This window comes from Mirounga angustirostris, unplaced genomic scaffold (genome assembly GCF_029215605.1).
Source record: "Mirounga angustirostris isolate CCGP_5_RB_7025 unplaced genomic scaffold, mMirAng1.0.hap1 SCAF_15, whole genome shotgun sequence".
Classification (NCBI taxonomy): Eukaryota; Metazoa; Chordata; class Mammalia; order Carnivora; family Phocidae; genus Mirounga; species Mirounga angustirostris.
The window spans coordinates 64,388,325-64,406,323 of record NW_026991723.1 but is presented as its reverse complement, the minus strand read 5'-3'; the positions used below and the strand labels follow the sequence as shown (position 1 = coordinate 64,406,323).

The 17,999-nt window shown below is 40.7% G+C and overlaps 1 protein-coding gene and 1 pseudogene across 4 annotated transcripts in view; both read left to right on the top strand.

Annotated features, from left to right (window-relative positions):
* The window catches only part of GRIN3A (glutamate ionotropic receptor NMDA type subunit 3A), a 170,945-nt gene that overhangs the window by 52,817 nt on the left and 100,129 nt on the right, over positions 1-17,999 (top strand). For all 4 annotated transcript variants that reach the window (XR_010407841.1, XM_064579873.1, XM_045882807.3 and 1 more), the window contains exon 3: positions 6,028-7,075. Coding sequence is in view for 3 of the 4 variants with exons in the window: in XM_064579873.1 (XP_064435943.1) it covers positions 6,028-7,075 (1,048 nt within the window). In the remaining variant the exon portion in view is untranslated. The remainder of the gene's footprint in view (positions 1-6,027; positions 7,076-17,999) is intronic.
* Positions 10,270-11,043, top strand: LOC123849857 (actin-related protein 2/3 complex subunit 3-like; annotated as a pseudogene).

Genomic DNA, 17,999 nt, shown 5'->3' with positions numbered 1-17,999 from the left:
ATGGGATTATTACAGAATTAGTTCATAAGCAAGAAAAGGTACAGATTTATAAAAAATATAAAAAACATAATACTAGCAAAACTATACGCTGAATAAGAAGAAAAATCAGGGGGCAACAGATCTTAAAATCTGTTTAGAGCATGGCAACATTATTTGTAGTGGGAGATTTTTATTTAACTTTAGTAAATTTTAGACCAAGTTTTTACAAAGTAAAAATAGTACATGAATAATGTAATTAGGTAAATTAAGATAAACACTGCAGTTAACATTCTCTTATTAAGGAATATAGAAATATTTGACACAGTTGATCACTGCCCCTCCTTGAAACATCTCTTTTACTTGGCTTCTAGAACCCAACGCAGTCTTCTCTTCTCTTAGCTTCTGGTTAACTTCTCAGGTCCCTTTGCTAGTTCTTCCTCAGCAGCACTACCTTCGAGTGTTCGAGTGCCCCAGATTTACTCCTGGGTTTTCTCATCTACAGTTAACTCATCTTGTGATCTCATTTGGTCTCCTTAAATACTGTGTCTAGAGGGATGGCTTCCAGTTTCGTAGCTCCTGTTCACACCTCATTCCTGAGCTCCACGTGATCTCCAACTACCTACTTGACATCTGCCGTTGGATTTCTAGAAGTTACCTCTAACTTAAGCTGAGCAAACTGAACTGGTAGTTCTCACCCACATCAAATCTGATTCTCCTACAGTTTTCTTTACCTCGGTGGCAATTCCATGCCTCCGCTTGCTCGGGGCAAAAACTTTGGTGTCATCCTTGTGTCTCCTTTTCCTAGCAACCATATCTGAGCCATCAGCAAATCCTATTATTCCCAGCTCCAAAGTATATCAAGATCCGACCTTCACGCTACCATCTCAGGCTAAACCATCATCACCTTTTGTCTGGGTGTTGGAAACAGTCCCCTAACTGGTCTTTCTGCTGCTGTTCTTTTCTTCAGTTCATTCTCAACACAGCACTGTGGTGATCCTGTTAAAATGTAAGTCATGTCATATTGCTTCTCCTCTCAAAATCCACCGATGGCTTTCCACCTCATGCAGAGAAGAAACAAAGTCCTTACAATGACCCACAACATGATATTTCCCCAACTCCCACTACCTATACATTGTCTCTGACTTTGTCTTAAACTCTTATGCCCCTCACTCCTATAGGTGTTCCTCAAGCAATAGACACGACCCCACTTTAAGAAAGCCAGACTCGGTGCTCCCTCTATAGGGAATGTTCTATCTAGATCTCCTCCTTCTGGTTAGCTCCTTCCCTTTCTTCTGCTCTTTACGAAAATACCTCCTTCTTTGCTGGCCTCTCTAGTTTAAAATTTCACCCCACTGTTGCCAACCCAGACACATCTTATCTCCTTACTCTGCTTTATTTTTCCTCCTTTGCACTTAGCAGCTCTAATATCCCATACATAGTACCTATTTATGACATTTATTCTGTCTCCTTCAGTTGAATATAAGCTGCATAGATTTGTGTCTGTTTTGTTCATTACTATAGCCCCTAGCCCCTAGCACAGTGCCTGGCACACAGTACTGTTGAATGAATCAATGATTGAATGGATGACGTGTTGTTTTTTTAACATCTTTGTTCATTTGTTTTAATGAATAAGGAAATCCTTTAATTAGCATGTCAAGTTTTGTGTGCAAATGTGGCTTCTAAAATATATCTTAAATGTATTAAACACCGATCTTGCTTATACTGTGAACTGTCTCAAAAAGAGTTTTTATATAATTTGCAAAGTACACATTTTATCTTGGCTCCTATACAAATCGACACATATTCTTAATTAGCGAGATAATTGGGAGCTTTTCCTAAAGTGATAAGTTACCTCAATGCAAATTCACTAATGAGCTTCATTCTTTTTTTTATTTTTTATTTTTTTAAAGATTTTATTTATTTATTTGAGAGAGCGAGAATGAGAGTACATGAGAGGGGGAGGGTCAGAGGGAGAAGCAGGCTCCTCGCTGAGCAGGGAGCCCGATGCGGGACTCGATCCCGGGACTCCAGGATCATGACCTGAGCCGAAGGCAGTCGCTTAACCAACTGAGCCACCCAGGCGCCCTGAGCTTCATTCTTTTGAGCACAGTGGTATCTTGGGAGGTATGCTGATAAAAAACATAGATACCTGACTGCTTTGTTAAACACTAGACAGGAAAGGCACGGTGCTAAACTAGGCTCTTACTCAGAGAGACATCCAAGCCCTTATCACACATGACAAAGCTACCGTAATATTCTTCTAAGTGGTCTCCTGGTCACCATCTCTTCCCTCCTATGTACACAGAGTACCTGTTTCCAGATCAATATTACTAATGCAGACCTCTGCCTATATCATTACTCTGCTCAGAAATCTTCATGGCTCCCCTTTTCCCATTAAATAAAATCCAATCTCATAAAATGGACATGCAAAGCCTCTACAGTCTCGTTGCGATCTGCTTTTCCTATATTATTTTCTCCTGTTTTTCTACCCTGCTCTGCAATCAGATTTTTGTGCTTCCTACCTCTTGTTATATTTTCCACTTCCTTACCTTCCCTCATAATATTCTTGAAGCTGGAAAGTTTATTTAGAATTCATTTCTAGGCTAGAGCAGTAGTGCGATCAACACAGAGTGTGGTGATATTATTGGTCCCTGTGACCCAGGCTCTAAGTTTCTATTAAAAGAATTTAAGATCACTTTTCTCCTCTTTTATACCCACATTGCTCTATGGTCTTACACTGAGCTGATATTCAGCTAAATACTCCGGGACTTATTTATGTGACCTTCCATCAAGCTGAGTTTCACACATCCTTAGTGTGGTTTGTGGACGAAATGCAGCCCTCTGCATTTGGTGCCTTAAAATGACTACTTTTCTTTTTGAAGACTATCTCTCCTGATGACGCCATCATTTCTCCGCTTACACAGCTATTACCTTAGCTCTTGCCACCTTAAGCCCCTTATGAAACAAGCAGAGAGAGAAGGAGGGAAGGAGTATTATTCTTCACATATGAAAGTGTGCTCAGCCCCCTCCTCCCTCCAAACCATTTTCTATATAGCTAACAGGGGAAAAACCTTTTTAAAATCAAATCTGATGGTCATGTCCTTCCCCAGATAAAATCCCCTCCGTGGCTCCCCATTACCTTCATCATAAACTCAGACCTTTTGAAATTCATTTCCCATCTTTATCTCCCATCTTATTTCTCACCACGTATGACTCCGCTCCAGCTCTGGCTTTGGCACACACAGCTCCCTGGCATGATAATATCAGTCCCCAGCTTCTCTTCCCGGCTATTTTTTCGTACACACTCAACTCTGGCACCTTCTCTAAGCAGCTTCCCTGTCATGTCTGCAGTAGAATGTGCAGGAGCCCTTGGTCTCTGTCCCAGTGGCACCCAGATTTACCTCTATCATGACCCTCGAATTGCCTCTTTACTTCTCTTTCTCCGCATCGGAAGACTTTCACGTCCTTGAGAACAATGAGTGTGTCTTTCATCTCTGTAACTCTAAGGTTAAGAACGGTATTTGCATCAGTTTCTCCTGTCAATAAATTTATTCCTGATTTTTCGTTTTCTTGTTCATCCAAGAAGAATCCAGACAGAATAAAAAGGACCATGGTAGAAACTGATTAGAGCAAAAGTGACATTTCAACCATTTAATCAGTGGGCATTTCAACTTTGCTTTTGCATTGTCATCACGTTACAAAGAATATATAGTGAAGGGGACTATAACTAAAAGCTATCAATGAGATTATTTTACTTTACCCTCTCTGTAAAACTGAAAATAAAATAGACCGAAATCATCTGTCATAAATGGGGATTCTCTGAGACCCAATTTCTTGGTGCCAGTTGCATAGTGAAACAGGCACTGGGTTTTCTGGTGTGGGAACACTGAAGACATTTAGATTTGCGTTTCTGTGACAAATGGATGCCTCAGAGACAACTGAGCATTGTCCTTCAGTCACCACCATCTTGGATGTTATTGAACATCAATAATGAATAAGTTTTACTGGAATGAAGGAGTTACGTAATCTCTGAAAGATTTCTGAGATGAGTATATATTTTTTCAGTGGTAGTCCTTCAAGGGTCTATCCAGCTAGAAATCTATAACAAGTAAGTCCCAAATATTCTTAAAATAGTGAAGGGATTCTCTTTCTACAACTCCAACTTTACTGATCATCAAATTGACCAAATGAAATGTTTACTACAAACCATTTTGTTCCCTAGACTATGTCAGTTTGTGTGTGTGTGTGTGTGTGTGTGTCTGTGAGAGAGAGAGAACACATCTAATTGTAGATTGCTCATTAGAAACACAGTTGTAGTCAATCTTCCTTTATAGTACCTAGGTAATTTATCAATTGGTTAATCTGTATATTTTAATGATTTGGTTCCCTACTTCTCTAAAGAAGCATAAAACTATTTTAAAATCTAAGAACTGAGACTTCGTTACTTGTTGCAAAATAAAATTCATTTTAAGTGGTAGAGAGTCCCACTGGGGAATGCTAACATGAATAATTACCATTACATGCAATCTACCAAAATGAGCAGTTTCATTACATTTAGTGATAGGAGCATCTTCAAATGTGATTTACATTTATATCTCTAATGAAAATTAGTACATTCTTCACACAATTTGATTTTTCTAGGTCCTTTCTGTGACAGCATAACTTCTTACTACTTGTTTTTGCATTTATAAATTACTGAGTAATGTTGGTGGCAGGCAATGGATGAATGTGTTTTGCTGAGAGTCTAGACTTGTATCACCTGATTCCTCAAAAAAACTTCTATGTTACGTTCCACATTTCATTATAATTCCTTTTAATTTAAAATGTGTCTTGAGTACCCTCTATGAGTTTCTCGTAATGCAATACTTGGTGTCTCCAACTAGAGAAGTTCTGTTAGAGATTAGGGAAAAGTGACCTGGGGACAGCCTTGATTGAAAAAACTTGAATGACATTGAATAATAGGTACCATATGTGAAACATCTGTTCTAGGTCAAATGGTAGGGTATATACTTTCCATGTATTATTTCCAGCCATTGTAACGGAGGCAGTATCATTTTCCCCCATTTTGCTGAAGACAAAACCAAGGATAATGCTAGAAGGTGGCTGGACCAAAATCCAAACAGAGGTGTGTCTGATGTCAAAGTCTAGGCTTTTCTTTGGGCACAGGCCATAATTAAGAGTAAGAAAGTACCACAAGTTTATATATTACTTCGTATTGCCTTATCTTCCCAGACACTGACCAAGCATTTTCCTGCCTTGCCCATATCAGAACATATATTTGAGAGTGCCAGGTTCCCTAGGTTAGGAATCAGTATATCATTCAGTTGGTAATTTTCCTTTCTTTGACTTGGGCAGAGAAACTCTCTCCAGAGCCAGAGCCAATTGTTTTTCTCTAATGACTTAGAGGGAGGGTAGCCTGAGGTTATCCTGAGATCTGCAAGTCTATTTCTCATCTTTTTCTTTGTTCCGTGGCCAGGAGGCCACTTTGACTGGCCTTATGGGGATAGATGTGTTGATTGTTTCCACTGTGAAAAGAGAAACATTGAAAGTAAGATTAGGCTATTTTCTGGAATTATGAATGCAGTTTTAAAGCAATTATAAAAGGATAGGCATACTTACTAAAGCTTGCACCAAAAACGGTATTTATTGAGCTGATTTCATTGCAATTGAATAGAGTGAACAGTAGAAATGAAACATGTTAAAGATGCTGAGAACCTCCATAGCTTGGAAAGTTGTGAGGATATATAATTAACAGTTTACAACAGGAAACAATTAACACATCCCTTAACTAGGAATAAAGAGATTTGGAGTAAGACCAAGAGTCACGCACCTAGCCTAGATGTTAGACCTAAGGGTAAGATCTCATTTGCTCAATGAAATAAGACTCTTCTCTTAGGAAGAGTCTGGCTTATTAATTCCTGAGGAAATTATAGGCAGTGCCTTTAAAAAAAATTAGAGTTTCTTTTTATTAAGGCAGAGATGAGCACTCCTTCCTGTCTTTGGCCTCACCTCTTTTCCTTACTTTTTGCGTTTGCTCCTCTTTGCCAGGTTTCTAGCCAACACCACTTTCAGAGGCCTCAGTGGTTCCATCAAAGTAAAAGGTTCCACTATCATCAGCTCAGAGAACAACTTTTTCATCTGGAATCTGCAACATGACCCCATGGGAAAGCCAATGTGGACCCGTTTGGGCAGATGGCAAGGCGGCAAGATTGTCATGGACTATGGAATATGGCCAGAGCAGACCCAGAGGCACAAAACCCACTTCCAATACCCGAGTAAGCTACACTTGAGAGTGGTTACCCTGATCGAGCATCCATTTGTCTTCACACGGGAGGTAGATGATGAAGGCTTTTGCCCTGCTGGCCAACTCTGTCTAAACCCCATGACTAATGACTCCTCCATGTTGGACAGCCTTTTTAACAGCCTTCATAGCAGTAATGATACAGTGCCCATCAAATTCAAGAAGTGCTGCTATGGATATTGCATTGATCTGCTGGAAAAGCTAGCGGAAGACATGAACTTTGACTTTGACCTCTATATTGTTGGGGATGGCAAGTATGGAGCCTGGAAAAATGGGCACTGGACTGGGCTGGTGGGTGATCTCCTGAGTGGGTCAGCCCACCTGGCAGTCACCTCCTTCAGCATCAATACTGCACGAAGCCAGGTGATAGATTTCACCAGTCCTTTCTTTTCCACCAGCTTGGGCATCTTAGTGAGGACCCGAGACACAGCAGCTCCCATTGGAGCCTTCATGTGGCCACTCCATTGGACAATGTGGCTGGGGATTTTTGTGGCTCTGCACATCACTGCCATCTTCCTCACTCTGTATGAATGGAAGAGCCCCTTTGGTATGACTCCCAAGGGACGGAATAGAAGTAAAGTCTTCTCCTTTTCTTCAGCCTTGAATGTATGTTATGCCCTCTTGTTTGGTAGAACAGCAGCCATCAAACCCCCAAAATGCTGGACTGGCAGGTTTCTAATGAACCTTTGGGCCATTTTCTGTATGTTTTGCCTTTCTACATACACGGCAAACTTGGCTGCTGTCATGGTAGGTGAGAAGATCTATGAAGAGCTTTCTGGAATACATGATCCTAAGGTAATGCTTCTTTTTACTCTTGTCCGTTTTAACTCCATATATTATGTCTTATGCTGTAGTATGTCGATGTTCTTTCATCTAACAGAATATTCTCTCAGCCATCTCTGGAGACCAAGAGCTAAATTAAATATTTTGTTGTTTTATTGAATGAAACAAAAAGAGTGAGGGATTTTAAGGGGGTGTTTGTTCTAGAGAAAGTCTTTCTGCTGGGAATATCTATTAGTAAGTTTTTTATGTGTTATTTATGCATCTGACAGAATGGCCATCAAGGAATAGACTCACAAAGTATTTTCACCCAAAGCAGACTTCAAAAACTGATTAATTACTTCTCTTGGGAATTAATGGAAATAAATAGTAGGATCCACATTTAAATTGCAAGGAATCTTTTTTTTTCTTTTTCTTTTTTTGCCATTAAAAAATAGTAAAATGGATGCCTGGGTGGCTCAGTCAGTTAAGCGACTACCTTCGGCTCAGGTCATGATCTCAGGGTCCTGGGATCGAGCCCCATGTTGGGCTCCCTGCTCAGCGGGGGGCCTTCTTCTCCCTCTCCCACTCCCCCTGCTTGTGTTCCCTCTCTTGCTATGTTTTTCTGTCAAATAAATAAATAAAATCTTCAAAAAAAAATAGTAAAATGGAAAAAACTAACATTTTATCATAAACACCCGAAGTCAGATGCTAGAGAACTCAATGGGTATAGAACAAGGAGTACTGAACAAACTAAGATGGCAAGATTAGCTAAAAACTGGGTGTCTTTATACAGTAAGGAAAGCCATACAGCTGGCCACCTTGGCTGGATGGTATGGCGCCAGCAGTCACATTATAATGTCCAAGGTCATTCAAAGAAAGGATATCTATTCTAGTCTGCCTTTGATATCCTGGGCATCTGACCCTAAGGGGAGAAGGGAGGAGTTGGATGGAGTTCAGGTATACAGGTAAAGCGGTGGTGACACTCAAGTAAGGAGAGCCATACCTGTGTTCTGTCTGGATTAAAACAGGACCCCTTTCAGTGACTAGTCCAACCTAGGGGGAGTAGTAAGGAGGTGGTGGTTGAAGCTCAAGGAAATTGGAAGAAGGCCCAAGGGCATACTACAGTCCTGACGGGAAACAGAATTCAGATCCAGAGCAGAAGCATGTCCCAATGCATACGACCCATCTAGGAGAGATTAGAGTAAGTTGCAATTCACTGGGCATGCCTGGGACACGCTGTGTTTAAAGCAACTTGAGCTCAGCTGAGCATTTCAAATTGGGAAACACTCATCATGTCTTTTCAAATACCCCTTTTCACACCAAGTCTCAAGGTATTAAAACTTTACTATAAATTTCTATTGAACATTTAAAATTAATTTCATAGAGCATCAACATATAGGACATTTGCAACTATCTTTATAAAACGATGAAGTGGCCCAGAGGACTGCCTGCAGCTTTAGAGACTTCTCGTAAATGGTTTGGATTAAGATATAAGGTCTGTTCTGCAAACAAATGAACATGAGAAACTTGGCCCATAACTGCAAACCTCCTGGTAAGTGACATGAACCTCATGAAAAGGTTCAACAAACAGTGGCTTACTGATTAGGCAAGGATTGCATTGTCTTCTAATGAACACTCAGGGCTTCAGGTTATGAGCTGGAATCCAGTGAATACCAATAAGTCTGTAGCATAAATAGATGTCACCCTAAGGAGAGATTTTTGTGATGCGTCTGCAGTGGTATTAGCAGCTGCTGTTTATTCTTTATCCGAGTTGGCCTGTAGATCTCCCAAAGTTTCACTGTCTTGTTAGAGGCTTACCCAGATTTTTACATGAATCTTGCTAATGTAATGCTTAAATTAGAAACTTGAGGTGGGGGGCACCTGGGTGGCTCAGTCAGTTAAGAGTCTGCCTTCAGCTCAGGTCATGATCTCAGGGTCCTGGGATTGAGCCCTGCATCGGGCTCCCTGCTCAGCTGGGAGCTTGCTTCTCCCTTTCCCTCTGCCTGCCTCTTTTCCTACTTGTGCTCTCTCTCTCTCTGTCAAATAAATAAATAAAATCTTTAAAAAATAAAGACTAACTCACAAACTGGAGCTCAAAAAATGTTTGCCTAAGGAGTTGGAGCAGAAGGCTGACTGGGAAGAGGAGTTAAGTTGTAGCATTAGTTCAGTTCTGGTCAAAATCTGAAAAGAATTTTTTTTGACAGAAGTTATTCCAAAATTCATTTGTAGGGGTGCCTGGATGGCCCAGTCGGTTAAGCGTCTGCCTTCAGCTCAGGTCATGATCCCAGGGTCCTGGGATCGAGCCCCACGTTGGGCTCCCAGCTCAGCAGGGGAGGAGAAGCCTGCTTCTCCCTCTCCCTCTGCCACTACCCCCTGCTTGTGCTCACTTTGCTGTCTCTCTCTCAAATAAATAAATAAATAAAATCTTTTTAAAATTTTAAAAAATAAAGTACTTTCAATTTGAGATAATAAACTAATTTCCACTAAGGTTCCCCCTCAAAATGTATATTTCTCCTCCTGTGTTGTTTCTATGGTAAAGTCTCTCACTTACGGGTTTTTATCATATAAAGATACCCAGATCATTTGACTAAGCAATACTTGACATCTGGACTTCGGACGAATACTGTTGGTGACAGAAGTGTTCCATTTTCTTCCAGATATGTGGTATTATGCAAATGACAGTGTCTTCACCCTCCCACAGAGAGATATGATTAAAATAATTTTCCTACCCTTTCAGTCACTCAGCATTCATCCTTAAGTGTATTGCAGTTACTTACAGGAGTGCTTTTCGGTCCTACCAATGCTAAACTCTTTAGGAGACTGTATCTTTTTTCTTACACTAAGTGACGTAGAGAAATTCAGAGGTAAATAAATCCGGCAGAGGAGAAAACAACTTAGAAACTTGTAAACATGCTGAAGTTTAGAAACAGGAAATAGTGTCAAAGTTCAAGGACAGGGCAGTCTCCTTCCAGTTAGTACATCAAGGGAAGGCTTAATTAACAAGATAAAAATGTGTGCTTATTCTTGAAGAACACTTGGAAACTGGACACATGTGTCAAGGGGGGAATGGTCATTCCAAGCAAAGGGACAGAGTGAGCTGCTTTGCAGTGGAAAGTGGAAGGCACAGTTAGGATATCTTGAGGAGTTCGGTTTAGCCATAGCATATATTCCATGAAAGGAGGGAGGTGGGATCCATGTCTAAAAATTAAGTTTACCCTTCCGCCTAACTTCCGCCTACCCCGCCCGGGCCCCCGGACCGAAAGCACCGCGCTTGAACCCCAATCTCCTCGTCTATCTTGAAACACCAGCACCGCCAAGATGCCGGCTTACCACTCTTCTCTCATGGACCCTGACACCAAACTCATTGGAAACATGGCACTGTTGCCTATCAGAAGTCAGTTCAAAGGACCTGCCCCTAGAGAGACAAAAGATAGATATTGTGGATGAAGCCATCTATTATTTTAAGGCCAATGTCTTCTTCAAAAACTATGAGATTAAGAATGAAGCTGATAGAACCTTGATATATATAACTCTCTACATTTCTGAGTGTCTAAAGAAACTCCAGAAGTGCAATTCCAAAAGCCAAGGTGAAAAAGAAATGTATACGCTGGGAATCACTAATTTTCCCATTTCTGGAGAGCCTGGTTTTCCACTTAATGCAATTTATGCCAAACCTGCAAACAAACAGGAAGATGAGGTGATGAGGGCCTACTTACAGCAGCTGAGACAAGAGACTGGACTGAGACTTTGTGAGAAAGTTTTTGACCCTCAGAATGATAAACCTAGCAAGTGGTGGACTTGCTTTGTGAAGAGGCAGTTCATGAACAAGAGTCTTTCAGGACCTGGACAGTGAAAGGAACCTGAGCAGACACTTTCCACAGCCGTGGGCAGCATTTTACAGCAAGATGTACACAGTTATTTGCATTTATTTGATAAAGTTTTATACAGAAGAGAGAAGAGAGCATGTCTTCACTTGAAGAGCTCTTTATCAAGAATTTGGGTGAGGGAGGGAAAAATGGGTGATTTGAAATTGTCTGCAGTATTAAGCTGGTGCTTAATAAAAATAAGTAAGAATAAAGAAAAAAAAATTAAGTTTAGTTGACATAACAGAAGATCTTTGACATCAAGCTAAGACTAGTGAACTTCATCTGACAGTAGAGATGCACTGACATTCTTGAACAATGGAATGGCAGAGTGGAAGATACCCATTTAGGATGGTTGCTGTGGTAGCAGCACATAAACCAGATTAGAAGAGAAAGACCGTGAACAGAAGTTGTAGCTCTAGTCATTGACAGAAAGAAGACAGATGCAAGAAATCAGGTGGTGACTTGGCGATGAACTGAGTGTGAGAGGCAACAAAGAGTCACCTTCCAAGTCACAGGCCTCAGTGTCTGAGATGCTGGTACCATTCAAGTGAGCGGAGAAGGGAGTTTATTTTCACTAGAAAATACGTGATCAGGGGCACCTGGGTGGCTCAGTCGGTTAAGCGTCTGCCTTCGGCTCAGGTCATAATCCCAGGGTCCTGGGATCGAGCCCTGTGTCGGGCTCCCTGCTCAGTGGAGAGTCTGCTTCTCCCTCTCCCTCTGCCTGCCTCTCTGCCTACTTGTGCTCTCTATCTCTGTCAAATAAATAAATAAAAATCTTTAAAAAAAAAAAAAAAGAAAATACGTGATCGGTTCAGTTTCACATGTGGCATTTTAAAATCTGTTTTGGTCATCCAGGGGAGATCCAGCAGGCATTTGGAAGCCAGAGTTCAGGAATGAGTGAAGCGTGGGAGTCCTGGCCAGAGAGATGATCTTGTGTATTGAAGCTCTCGGAGAGTATGAGATCCCCAAGGGAGAAGGTGGTAGGGAGAAAAATTGCTGTTTGAAAGAAAGCAGCAGACATGAAGAAGTCTCATGGTGTTGGAGAACAGGATTTGTGGAGAGACGAGATGGAGAATTAAGGAGATAAAGGTGCCCTGTAACAAAGTCACACAGACCCTTGAGTGCCCCTCTCTAGAGCTTGGATTTTTACTTTTTTGAGGTGAAGATTGATATTATCCTATCTGCCGTGCCTAGCTTCTTGTCAGCAGTTATCAGAGGACAAAGGCCGATCAGGGCCCAGTCCAAACTGAGAATTGTTAGTGCGTGCGTGTGCCTGTGTGTGCCTGTGTGTGTGTGTGTTTTATGTCTGATGAAGCTGGGCCTATATGGTTTGCTTTTTCCTAGTATTTTTCCAAACTCCATTCAAATTCTCTTGACGGCATTTTAGTTCAAGTAAGTGAAAACGTATCATTTATGTAGAAGTCACAGATCTCTGTAGTTTTCTTGGGACATTTGTTTGTCTGCTGTAAGGTAAAAATCCCCTCAATCTGAATGAAAGGTGACATGATGGCATATTGGTCACACTCTGAAGATTCTTCTACCCCGAACTCACGATCTAATTTCTTTTCATCTCCTTTCATGCTCCTCACTTGCTAGATATTAGGACTGCCCCCAGGATACCATGCTGCCATTCTCATCCCAGTTCCAGCCCTCACAGCTCACTTAATTCACCTCAGGCAAATTTCCCTGTGCCTCCACATTAATGCCTTCTCTAACTCTTCTTTAGTTACCTCGGAATAATCTCCCGGTGCTTCCCTGTTTTGATTGTGTGCCTGAAAACTTTGAGAATCACACCTCTCAGACTTTTCTAGAAGCACCTTTTGAAGAAACATGCTCCTAGGAATGATGTCTTCAGCTCTTAGAGGCCTTCTAAGCCCCCAGATCTGAGAAAGGGACTCCCCAAGTTTCATCTCCTCTTTCCTTAAAACTACTTTTCTGTTGCATATAATATTTTAAATTGTAATAATAGTGGGGTTTTCTGGGAAATGGTTTATATTTCTAGCCAAAAATTTGAGCTACAGCTTTTTTTTTTTTTTAATATCAGTCTTGGAATCCAAACATCACCTATAAAATATTCCTATGGGAAAATGTGTTTGGATGAAAACCTATCGACTTGAAAAGTGAGATTTGTGATCTGTATTTATATACAACCCATCAGTAAATTGAGTCTTGGCCACATAAGTATTTGTAACCATGATATCAGATAACTTAGAGTGAATGTAATAGCACCATATTTCTTCTCGATCATAATAGTTTAGCATGCTGGCTATACATTTATCACAATTAATAAAACTTAAGAGCATGAGTATTTTATCACCATTTCAGAGTTGAGATTCACTGGCTTCAACCAACCACTTTGAATCAAATAAAATTAAAAGCAAAATACTGTGCAGGGCAGACCAGTTTATGACCTATTGCAGGAGCCAAGGCAGGTTGGAATACTTCTTTCTTTTACTGACGGGGGTCAGACGGAAGAAATCATCTTGTTGCTGGCTGCTCCTGTAGCTAACCCCAAGGAAGACGGCCTGGACCGCGGTGCAAATGAAATTCAAGAGGATGGTTCTATCCTCACTTAACTATTTTTGCCAGAATAATTTATTTTACACTAACAGTAATATATGTAGCTTCTCCCAGTCTCCCACCACCTCTTCTGGGAAGTAAGCTCCATGCTTCAAAGTGGGTGGGCTCCTGAAGCATGAGACCATGAAAGCAAGAATTTATGAGTGATATATTTAATAGAGCTTATCTGGGTATTTCTCCGACATAAAACTAGCACTATTCATTATAGGCAATGCAGAACATAGGGTAAAGTAGACAAATGGAAGCAAGCACTCATTGCCTCATCATCCAAAGCCATTTCCTCTTAGCATTTGGGGATGATTGACAGGTGGATAGAAACCACAGTATTATTTTTATCCAGCAAAGTCTTCATCTAGGTGTGTGATCTAAGGTGTAGACCTGGGCATTCTTAGAACCTCCCAGCCACTGACATTCGATCTGCAGAGATATAAGACAAGATGAGAAAATCCCTTCATAAAGCACAAAGTACACTAAGAAATAAAGCCCCACCTCTTCTCATTGAGTTGAATTGGCCCAGCTGAAAGGATACATGAGCATTCGAAATGAGCTACTTGCTGATTTTAATGGACCTTCTAGTTATTTTCTAGCTTCTCACATAAAGTGCCCCTTTAGCTCTGTGTGTCTAATACCAAAAAAAATCAGCTCCTTAGAGGGAATATGAGGTTAGGGTCATTTTTGTACAGGCAAATGATGGTGCTGCTTTAGAAAAACAATCCTGGTGAACATTCAAGTAAATATTAAAAATTAAATAGACCGCTGTGAAGGCAAGAGCAAACTTTAACCAGAAATCCTGAAGTAAAGGACACTCTCATAGCTCTAGTAGGAAATGATAAGCATTTCCCCAAATAATAAAAACCACCTTTGTTGATCTTCATATAACAGCATCTGGCTGCCCAATAAAATATATGAATTCATGCAGTAAAGGCTGGCCTTCAACAAAGGAGGGGTGCCAGAACTCCAAGGCAGATGAGACTGAACATGGAGTTGGAGGTGAGGTTAATTCATCCAGTAACAGTAGCTTCTGTTCTGGGCACCATGCTCGGTGGCTGAGAGTTTAGCAGTGAGAAAACTGACACCGCCCTTGTAACATAGAGTTTAGTGGGAAAGAAAGACACTCATCAAGGGAGCACATAGATCAGCTAATGATTTAAACCATGGTAAGTTCCTGTAGAGGAAAATACACCAGAATCTGAGAGTCTCACAGGAGACCCGATCCACTGGAGAATCAGAGAAGGCCCCCAGCCCGGCTGAGATCTGAAGAATGTAAATGAGCTAAAAAGGAGTCTCAGGAGGTGTTAAGAAAAGAGCCTGTGCAGAAGCCCCAAGACCAGAGGGAGAGAACTGCAGTTGTGGCCACTCCATCATGAGCTACGAGAGACTGGAAAGCCGGAGAAAGGGGGACAAGAGTAGGGAAAGTAATAAGGTAAAGGACAGACATTCTAGAGAGAAAATTTCTCAAAAGAAGAAAATAATCGAGAAATGCTATAGTCTGAGAAGAGCCACCATTCCCACGGGCTCCATGTACTTCCAGCTAGAAAACTTAATAGGAGGCGCATCCCATTCTCTCTGGCAGCAAAACCTCTAATAGATCAGGGAAGTGTTCTCCATGAGAATTGCATTAAAACACTTTCTTTTTTTTTTAAAGATTTTATTTATTTATTTGACAGAGAGACACAGTGAGAGAGGGAACACAAGCAGGGGGAGTGGGAGAGAGAGAAGCAGGCTCCCCGCCAAGCAGGGAGCCCAATGCGGGGCCCGATCCCAGGACCCTGGGATCATGACCTGAGCCGAAGGCAGACGCTTAACGACTGAGCCACCCAGGTGCCCCCATTAAAACACTTTCTAATGTACAAATCAAAATGGTTTGGGTAGAAAATTGAGTGTGTTGATGGTGCTGTGTATCTTACACATACTAAAAACTATTGAGTTATATACTTTAAATGGGTGAATTGTCTGGTTTGTGAATTTTGGCTCAGTAAGACTGTTTTAATCAATTATAAACAAATAAGCAAACTGCCATATTACTGAATTGGAAGACTGAATTTTTAAAGATGGTAAATATGCCCTTGGTTAGTTAATAGGTGTGAAACAATTCCAAAGAAAATACCAAAGGACTTTTTTGTTGACTTGGGTGATTGTTGCTGAATCTTCTAAAAATATATATATTAAATTTAATCTTAAAAAAGAAGATTCAAGGGATTTATTCTTCTAGATATTGAGATACTTAATATTAGTAATAATAACAGAATATCTAATACTCATTGACTACTCCCATAAGACAGGCACTGTTGTAAACGACATTAATATATTACCCACTCCCACCGAGTGATTATGGAAGTTAAAATAATCCAAGTAAAGCAACTTACATTGTGTCTGACAACTAGGGGATACAATATAAGAAAGTGAAAAGTCTTGGGGCGCCTGGGTGGCTCAGTTGGTTAAGCGACTGCCTTCGGCTCGGGTCATGATCCTGGAGTCCCTGGATCGAGTCCTGCATCGGGCTCCCTGCTCGGCAGGGAGCCTGCTTCTCCCTCTGACCCTCCCCTCTCTCATGTGCTCTCTCTCTCTCATTCTCTCTGTCTCAAATAAATAATAAAATAAAATCTTTAAAAAAAAAAAAAGAAAGTGAAAAGTCTTGTCAGATTTTAATACCAATATTAATTATATGTATCTTGAACAGTTAGTTCTCTGTCTCTTTCTCATCACTGTGAACTGGGCAAATGGCAAGATTCTCCTTCTGAGCTAACTTCTAGAGAGCTTGGAGGCAAATTTCTTGCCCACTAACAGCAGATTTATTTTCATTGCAGTATGCCTTTTAAAAAACATCGTTCCTGGCTTCATTTGGGTTTTTTTTTTTCTGCTTCATCCTATTTTAATGTATGCTGTCTTCTATTTTGTGTGACCTTTAAGCTGCTGCCTTAAATCTTTTCAGGAAGAGAGCAAGGTATACATTAAGTAATGTCAAAATGAGATAATAAATAGGGAATATTAATAGCAATTCAAAAAAGAAATAAAATTGACCAACAAATACAAAAAAAGTTAAATCTTACTTGAAATCAAAGAAATGCTAATTGAAACAGTAATGAGATGATATTTTTAGCTGTCATATTAGGAAACTTTTACTGATAGTTCTCAGTCTTGGTTGAAGTACATTGAGACCAACACCAGCATACCCTGCTATTGGGAGGGTAGTTTGGTACAGAAGTTCATAAATCAATTTGGCCATTTCTTTTTTTTTTTTTTTAATTTTTTTATTCTTATATTATCCCCATACATTACATCATTAGTTTTAGATGTAGTGTTCCATGATTCATTGTTTGTGCATACCACCCAGTGCTCCATGCAGAACGTGCCCTCCTCAATACCCATCACCAAGCTAACCCATCCTCCCACCCCCCTTCCCTCTAGAACCCTCAGTTTGTTTTTCAGAGTTCATCGTCTCTCATGGTTTGTCTACCCCTCCGATTCCCCCCCCTTCATTCTTCCCCTCCTGCTATCTTCTTCTTTTTTGTTTTTTCTTAACATATATTGCATTATTTGTTTCAGAGGTACAGATCTGTGATTCAACAGTCTTGCACAATTCACAGCGCTTACCAGAGCACATACCCTCTCCAGTGTCTATCACCCAGTCACCCCATCCCTCCCACCCCACCCCCCACTCCAGCAACCTTCAGTTTGTTTCCTGTGATTAAGAATTCCTCATATCAGTGAGATCATATGATACATGTCTTTCTCTGTTTGACTTATTTCGCTCAACATAATACCCTCCAGTTCCATCCACATCTTTGCAAATGGCAAGATCTCATTCCTTTTGATGGCTGCATAATATTCCATTGTATATATATACCACCTCTTCTTTATCCATTCATCTGTCGATGGACATCTTGGCTCTTTCCACAGTTTGGCTATTGTGGACATTGCTGCTATAAACATCGGGGAGCATGTACCCTTTCAGATCCCTACTTTTGTATCTTTGGGGTAAATACCCAGTAGTGCAATTGCTGGATCATATGGTAGCTCTATTTTCAACTTTTTGAGGAACCTCCATACAGTTTTCCAGAGTGGCTGCACCAGCTTGCATTCCCACCGACAGTGTAGGAGGGTTCCCCTTTCTCCGCATCCCCGCCAACATCTGTCGTTTCCTGACTTGTTAATTTTAGCCATTCTGACTGGTGTGAGGTGGTATCTCATTGAGGTTTTGATTTGGATTTCCCTGATGCCGAGCGATATTGAGCACTTTTTCATGTGTCTGTTGGCCATTTGGATGTCTTCTTTGGAAAAATGTCTGTTCATGTCTTCTGCCCATTTCTTGATTGGCTTCTTTGTTCTTTGGGTGTTGAGTTGAATGAGTTCTTTATAGATTTTGGATACCAGTCCTTTATCTGATATGTCATTTGCAAATATCTTCTCCCATTCTGTCGGTTGTCTTTTGGTTTTGTTGACTGTTTCCTTTGCTTTGCAAAAGCTTTTTATCTTGATGAAGTCCCAATAGTTCATTTTTGCCCTTGCTT